This window comes from Aplysia californica, unplaced genomic scaffold (genome assembly GCF_000002075.1).
Source record: "Aplysia californica isolate F4 #8 unplaced genomic scaffold, AplCal3.0 scaffold01209, whole genome shotgun sequence".
NCBI lineage: Eukaryota > Metazoa > Mollusca > Gastropoda > Aplysiida > Aplysiidae > Aplysia > Aplysia californica.
Window position 1 is genome coordinate 145,129 of NW_004798479.1, and position 8,554 is coordinate 153,682.

An 8,554-nucleotide genomic window follows, 5' to 3' on the forward strand; every position below is an offset into this window, starting at 1 on the left:
GAAACTGAGATATCTGCGATTGAAGGAGGTGGGGGGTCGCCTGATTTCAGAGATAAGATTAGCGAGAAAATGGCCGCCAATGTTAGGTAACTTCCAAAGCTTGAGAGTCCTTGGAAACCGCAAAAGTAGATTTGTTGTGGCTTTAAGCAAAGTTTTTTTTAGTGAAGTCCACACAGAAATGTGTTTTTACATGAATTTTAAAGGTGTTGACCCAAAAAACAATAATTTGATAAAAACTGCCAAACAAACAGTACAAAATGCCGGTTTTTTTCTTCAATTTCATCATTTTGATGACTGCCTGATTTCACCACACTGCCTCACATATATGGCATATGACGATGTCATACACTGAGCAGTTGATATATTCACTTTTCACTTTTTATTTTCAGTTTATAGTTATCATTATATTCAAGTTTTGAGGAAATGTTTTTCTGTAAAGTTAATGTGCTGTTTTTCTTAAAACTGAAAGCTAAGACAGAATACTTTTGTTTTCTGTTGCGCTAGGATTTTTTTTTTTTACCAGAGAAGACAAGTGTAAGAATTTGAATGGTGCAAGGGAACATGGAAGTTTCACATTGATAAATTAAATTCGTGCAATATAATAAGGATTTGTATCTTCTTGATGTATATTGTTGGATTATATCAATATTTATTTCTCTTTAATTAACTAGGACATTTTCACGTAATTCAGAAGGACTTTTGACATGAAAGAAGTTATTTCTAAAGTCTACTTATCTAGAGAGACTTATTTTACTTTTTAGAGAGTATCATTGTCTTTTTTCTTTGTTTCTGTCTCTCTTGTTGAATGGACATCTGTATTGTTAATAACTGGACGGTGAATTGGCATATTTAATTATTTCATTCAATTTTTTTATACTGACGTATATTCTACTTATCGGGTTGAAGTTTTTTTTGACTTGAAAAACCCCCCAAAACCCACACTTCGTTTTAACTGATCTCAGAGCATAGTACAACCTATAGCAGTGCGTATCAATTGGGGGAAAATGGATGATATGTGTTAAAAGATGTTTTTTTGGTAATTTCTGCTGAGACCGATGTGAGTATGATGTTGCAGGGCTGGCGTGCACTCAGTTGTGAGATTTTGTTATGATATATTTCCAGGATTCATTTAAGTGAACAAGTACATAATATATGTTATGATTTATACTCTTTGTGTGCTTTGTGTGGACTGTCTAGAATAGTTTGAGTATGAGAGTGCAGAAGGAATGCTTTCCAAGTTTGAATGGGACTATTGTTCTGTTATCTACGTACAATAAAGTTTGCTTTCTTTGGAGTGAATTTCATGAAATGTTTGTTTTTACAAATGAATTCTTTATATTTTAAAAACTTTTTCTTGTGTAAGGCTGAACTAGAATCACTGACGATGATTGTATTAAATGCTGTGATTGGGTCTCTTTGAAAGTATGGGTACAGTTGATTGAGATGCACATAATGGGAGATAATTTGCTGCTTGGAAGGGGGTTCTTGAAGCTGTCAGGAAGTGAACCCAAAAAGTGTCACAGTATTACAAGTCAAGTCATCTTGATGTATGCAGTAGAACACTTGGACATAATACCCCCCCCCCACCCCACCCCACCAAACAAATCCAAGAACGCCCCATTGGGGATTCAAACCAAGGGCATCTGCGCCTAAACCTGGTATGATATCAACTGAGCCAACGTTGCACCGCACCCATTTGTGTCTATTAGGGTTTCATGTTATACTACATCGTCATGTCCCCCTATCCATCTACCCAGTGCAGAAAAAAGCTGTAAACTGTAACTGAATATTATTTTAGAACTCCTTCGATACATCTATTTCTTTTAGGAGACAGGCTGCTTCGACCGTGTCTTGCCATGGCCAGCTTGTGGCTGAGTAGGATACATTCCGCAACACAGATCTTCTCCACTCCTGAAATCGCACTCAAGTCTTCTTTGTGCCACTGCGAAAAAACCTAACCACTACACCATAGGCCTAAAAGATGGGCTTCTTTACAAGCAACACTTTAATAAGTGTAATTATGAAATAATTATTAAAAAACAAAACAAAACAAAAAACAAGAAAGAGACAGTTTTCTATATTTTTGTAATGGTCTCTCAACAGATCACAACACGGGATTAAGTAGAGTTTGAAAGGAAAATTGCTTTTCAGACCTGGAAATAATCACAGCCAATAAAATATAAACCTGTGTACCGTCCCTGCGGATTTTTTTTTTTACATCAAAGAATGTATACGCTTTTACTATCCTGTAGTGCTCATTCAAGATACCAACTTCTTGCATAAAGCTATCACAACTTCACAACAACAGGGACTCTAAAGAATTTCTTTGCATTCTTCTGCCTTACGTTCGACGGCCAATGTGTGAAGTTTTCTTTTAAAAAAAGTAGACTCCACTAGAGGGTATTGGCGCCTCACTGGTTTTGTGCAATAAAGTAATGCTCCTGAAATAGTAACAGCATCAAAAGGAACGAACAAGCACAACAGTCGCACAAAACACTTAAACACTCTTGCAACTGTAGACGTTTAAGTATAACAGAGACTTTAGCATAGGCTTTCAAATGTTATCAACCTTCTTAGTAGAAGATGAAACAGATTTTGGCGAAACAACATTATGTAACATTTAGATTAATTGCTCGAAAAGAACAAAAATTCACACACAGCCCCGAGGAGTTTGTTGGAATGCTGCAACCGAAGAACATTGGATGTTTCCAGAAATTTCTTTTCAGAAAATATTTTCTTCTCAAGTAAGTTTGCCTTGTCGAAAAATGTTAGAAATTAATTTACACCTTTGATCAACAGTTTTTAAAAATATTAAAACGAAAGTTTATCTTATATTTCAGACGTTTCGATAAATTCTGCTATTACCACCAGGGTTGATTTTTGGATTTTTGTTGGATTTGATTGTGCATTTTTACTGAGAAGATATAAGTTTTCTAAGAATTTCTCCCAATACACTTTGCTGACTATATGAGCTTTCTGTAGTCGGTTGTTTCTGAAAAAAAAACAAAAGAGTGAAAGAAAAATTAGTATAGGTCTACATGTATTTGCCTAAATAAAGCTTTTGTTGGGTTACTTTTTGTTGCCCCCCTCCCACCCTCCCCCACCCCTGGTAGTTTCAGTAGTCTAGTTGATCTTTGTCTGTCTGTCTGTCTGTCTGTCTGTCTATCTGTCTGTCTGTCTGTCTGTCTGTCTGTCTGTCTGTCTGTCTGTCTGTCTGTCTGTTTCGCTCGATCGCTCGATCTCTCACTTCTTTTCCCTTCTTGCTTATTGCACCGGTATACAACACTAACAAAACTATTACATCACTGTAGGATCTAAGAAATTAAACAACATAGATAGGTAGGCAGATAGACAGATATATGGATAGACAGACATACAGACAGACATACACACACACACACAGATAGACAAATAGATAGAAAGATAGATAGAAAGATAGACGGACGGACGGACGGACAGACAGACAGACATATAGACAGACAGATACTTACAGCTTCTTCAACTTTGTCTATGATGTTTTCCAAAGCATTTTCCACATAAGCATTCTGTGCTCCGTTCTCAGTGTTGAGTAGACTCTGCAGCTTCCCAATGGTCTGCTCCACCTCATGGCTATTGTCATCGGTCTGAAATACCAACATGCAATGCAATGGTCAAATAAATTGAAAGTTGAACTCTTTTATATATATATATATATATATACAACAATGACAGCATAAAAAATAACAAGGAGTTCAAAATAGATCAAAACATATTAGGATGTTTTCCCTTTTTAGCCTTTCCCACGTTGTTTAGAAAACAAACAAACAAACAAACAAACAAGCAAACAAACAAAAACCCCAACCTCCAAACAAAACGCCAAAAACCAATACCCCCCAAAACAACAACAACAACAATACAGAATAAATATAAAAATCCCAAATGCCTATAATAATTTATATGAAACCGATTTCTCTTTATCATATTGTATCTGGCCATCTGCGCAGTTGGAGACTGTCACATTTTTACTGTGATTTGTCTTACGACTGGCTTTACTACCGAACAAGGATTGATGTACCGACAGTCAAATACATGCATAAGTAAATTAACCAGTCGTAATTTGTCTGAGTCTCCTCCCTGCTCCCTCAATGAAAACAACAATGAAAAAAACAACACAATCAAAACACGAGAAAACAGTAGATACGACGTGATAAAGTCTTAGAAATACAAAACACAAGAAAACACCAGTAAATGACCACCATTACCACCACCACCACCACCACCACCATCACCATCATCATCATCATCATCATCATCATCATCATCATCATTATCATCATCATTATATAAAGAAGGTACTAAAACAGTTAAGACCTTGCTGTATTTCCAAAAATATATATTTTTCACGACGTGGCATCTTCATCATCATCATCATCATCATCATCATCATCATCATCATCATCATCATCATCATCATCATCATCATCATCATCATCAGAAGCAACAGCAGCAACAGCAGCCCCACCATTAACACCACTATCCCCATCATTACTCCAAACTTCTGCTGCCAACGCTGGTCATCATCATTACTACCCCCACTTTAAGAATTCTCGTGACAACACATTTCAAGGACCGCTTATATTTCGAAATAAGATTTAAAAAGCTTTAAAATAATTAAGAATTAGATGTTGTGATTTCAGTGCGACAAATAGGTCTGAATTTGATACGAGCTGCATCATCGGAGATAGTCACAATTTCATTATTTTAAACTAAATTTCCAGATCCATCTCGACTGTACAAGAAGTTGCTGTGAAAATAAACTTGCAACTTTCCTGTGCCCTCTAACGTTTCTCAACAACGCACAGCACTCGACCTAAACAATTTAGCTGACTATAATATTTAGAAAGATGTAGGCCAAAATAGTTATTACTTGGAATTCATTTATCAAACTTGTAAATAAAAGTTGTTTCTCGTGAATTTGACCTGGAATGTTTCTTTTTTGTGTTTTTAATCTGGCGCTCATATGACCTTATGCAGTTGCGAGCGCCGTAAAATCTCTACTAAAACTAAACTAAAAAAAGACATGACTGAACATGCCCATGAAGCTGTCAAAGGTGCGACAGGTCCATAAATAGCGATAGGTCCTAAAGGTGCAACAGGTCCATTAATATTGTTTTGTACTCTTGCAGTTCACATTTGTGCTCGACAAAACATTAGGCTTACCGTAAAAACAAAGTGTTAAATTATTATTTTGCCGTAAAGGCGATTAGCGCAAGGCGTTCTCTGGTCAGGTAAGAGGCGCTACTATTAAGTCAACCATAGATCGCTACAGGCAATTGGAGAAGTGAAATTTAGAAGAAATGCCATGCAAGTTATACAATATGGTATAATATTAATAACAAGCATGCAATGGTTTTCATGGGTTATACAATGAAATGATTTTAAAAAATAAATAGATTCTAGTTCAAAATGATTGAGAAAAATGCGCAAAAATGTTAAAGCCACAAAGGCAAGAAAATAAGGAACAGTCATTAAAACAATGAAAATAGCTGAGTATAGTGTGTAACTACGTAGTTTGAGTATACACTCCCCGTATAAAATGGCAAAAGAGCAGACGTTATACAATGTAAAGTGATAATGGATTAAGTGATTCAAAGACGTGTTTGAAGGATAATAAGCAAATTGATATAGAGACAAAAGAATATAAACTTGTTACGAGTAATAGGGCCCTTGGCCAGTGGTTTATAATATCATCAGACTCCTATTTCAACACTTGTTTCAAAGACTGAGAGGAAACCGCAGCTTTGGTATCATGTAGGACAAAATAAAATATGCATCTTTCACTCACAGATACGACAATGAATACATTTAAGTTTTGGGTGACATTTTGTTCCATTCGAAAGGTATAACGTGTAGTTGAAACATTTTTATACTTGTTGTGTCGTTTTTATAATATTTCTTCGAAAATGCCTGTTTTATAGCCTTCTTCCACCCCTTTTTTTTTCAATGTAATTCACTACTTCATAATTTCTGTGTACCAAGTTCCGCCCAAAAATCTTATAACGAATAAAGATAAAAATAATGTGTAAAACAGAAGGAAAGTACTTGTACTCAAAGTATTTCAAGATTTAAACAGAAATTTCTAGACAAAAACATTTCATAATGGAAAAAGGCAAGACGAATGTTCCCTTTGGGTGTACTAGAACCCTAAATTATGACGGGGAGAGATTTTTTGTTGTTGTTAGATACTAAGGTTTATTTGCATTCATGAAGGCTTATCATGTGCACAGAAATATCTCAAATGAAAGGATTTTAAAGAAAGTTTGACATAGATTCTTTAAGACTACCCGTGGGGTGGGGGGACATTTATATTTCGGCAATGTTGTGTGGGTTATTTTTGTAACTGGTTTCGCTTGGCAAAAATCATAGAGCGACAGAACATAAGTTCATACATAGCCTATATACCTACCACCACCCCCTCTAAAGAAAATAATTTAAGAATTTAAAAAATCCGTTTTCCCAAATATATATCTCCCTCCATAATTATTTTCTCATTTGTTTAATGTCCTTGTCTAATAAGATCTCGTAAACTTTGCTGTTTATAATTCAATTTCCAATAAATTATTTGTGTTCTTCACAACACAAACAGACGACATTATAATTATAGATTTCGTCTGAGATATTTTATTTCAAAGCTAAATGGGGTACAGTTAGATTTTTCCTGTAAAAGAGCTAAAAAAAGAAGCCTTTATATGACCAAAATGCTAAATAATGGACCCATTTCATGAGCCTTAGTACACTCAATTTGAATGCAAAAAAGTGGTGCTGATCGGACGAAAGTTAATAATGCATGTACATAATTTTTAAAATTAGACAAAACTTAAAAGATTGCCGATACTTCCAAATTTATTATGTCAAAGATCACGTGAAACAATTCAGTTTTCAAGCTTTTCATTGCTTCTTTAGACACATAATCATAATGTACAGCAAGACAACGCTGGTTGTTGGAGGTGACTCTGGTATTCTACTTGTATGCTCTCCGTCAATAGTTTCTGTCTCTTTAAATTTTGCTTTCTCAGTAGCGCTGATTAAATGACTGTTATAATGTCTACCAGCTTTACTCAAACAGAACTAAACAGCAAGATTCCAAGTTTGAATTTTCTCTAGCAGATATCCAAAAAGCCAAACGACTCACCTTACTGAACAATATATTTATCATTATTGTATTTATTTTTTACCAAAGGATATTATTTCGGTAACTAGAATACCTCGTGCGAATTTGACAGGAAACATACTAATAAATTACCTATTTGATAATTTTATTAGGTGTGATTTCCAATACGTAGAGAAAGATATGTGGCAAACCAGAACACCATATAAAAGTACAAGCGTATATAATTACCGCATTCATTATGTAGAAGTAAGTGACAAACACCGTATACCCACATAATTTTTTAATGACAATTAAAACAGCAAGTGTATATAATGCCTTTTATGATAATGACATAAGGCGCATCAAAAATCGTTACAAAAAAGCAACAACCCAAGAATATATATTTCTTAAGAAAAAACAAAAAACATCAAACTATTTCTTGATCAGACCTCCAAGTCGTCCAGAAGTCTTGTAAGCAAGCGTTTGTCAAGTCGGTTACCCTCTGAGTAAACATCCTATGAGTGCACGAGCACAGAGACCATAGCGTGAGCAACGTTCAAAGAGTAATAGTTACACATACAACATAATACAATCCAGCACAGATATCATAGCATAGGAAATATGCAAAGAGCCATAGTTCAAAACGCAACATAATATAATACAGCACACAGACCACAGCGTTGGAAATGTGCAAAGAGCCATAGTTCAACACATAACATATTACGCAGTATTATCTCAATGAAGGTAAGTGCGTGATAATGTAAAGAACAAAAAAAAAGAACCTCCATATCAGACTAACTGTTTGTTCCAGCCATTACACCCCTCCTTTCCAATTTCCTCCCTTCTTTCGTTTATCTATCTATCTATCTATCTATCTATCTATCTATCTATCTATCTATCTATCTATCTATCTATCTATCTATCTATCTATCTATCTATCTATGCGTCTTTTGACAAGCTTGTTTACCATCTGATCAGTATAAAGAACATGACACTGTTTGTCTTGCCCTTTCCTCCTGTCTTGTTTTGCATTGTACCATTGCATTCTACTTTGTGAAAAGATAAAATCTTTGTGAAACGATACAATGGAAGGGAGACTTTTCAAACGCCTATAATCTCCATGGAGGTAACTTGTTCTGTTATTTAAAAAAAATATCCACTGGTTACTGTAATACCAACTGAAATAAATGAACATGTTAACAACAAACAGGCGAATGAAAAGTGTCTGTCGTCAAGGATATCCCGCCAAGAGCAGTGAGAATGCGGTAGAACTTGCAAACCCGTGGGATAGTGGGAAAAGGAGCGCAGAAAAGGATGACACGGGAGTGGGAAGCAGAGACCGGGTTGGTGTGCTAGAGAAAAAGAAAAGGGGGGTGGGTGGGAGAGGAGAGATAGATAGATAGATAGATAGATAGATAGATAGAA

At 35.4% G+C, this 8,554-nt stretch overlaps 1 protein-coding gene across 1 annotated transcript in view; it reads right to left on the reverse strand.

Annotated features, from left to right (window-relative positions):
- Positions 1–2,911: 2,911 nt before the first annotated feature.
- PC1B (prohormone convertase 1) overlaps positions 2,912–8,554 on the reverse strand; it is a gene marked incomplete at its 5' end in the record, with an annotated part of 10,654 nt that continues 5,011 nt past the window's right edge. Inside the window, 2 exon segments of the mRNA NM_001204484.1 lie at positions 2,912–2,992; positions 3,492–3,623. Coding sequence (NP_001191413.1) covers positions 2,912–2,992; positions 3,492–3,623 — 213 coding nt within the window.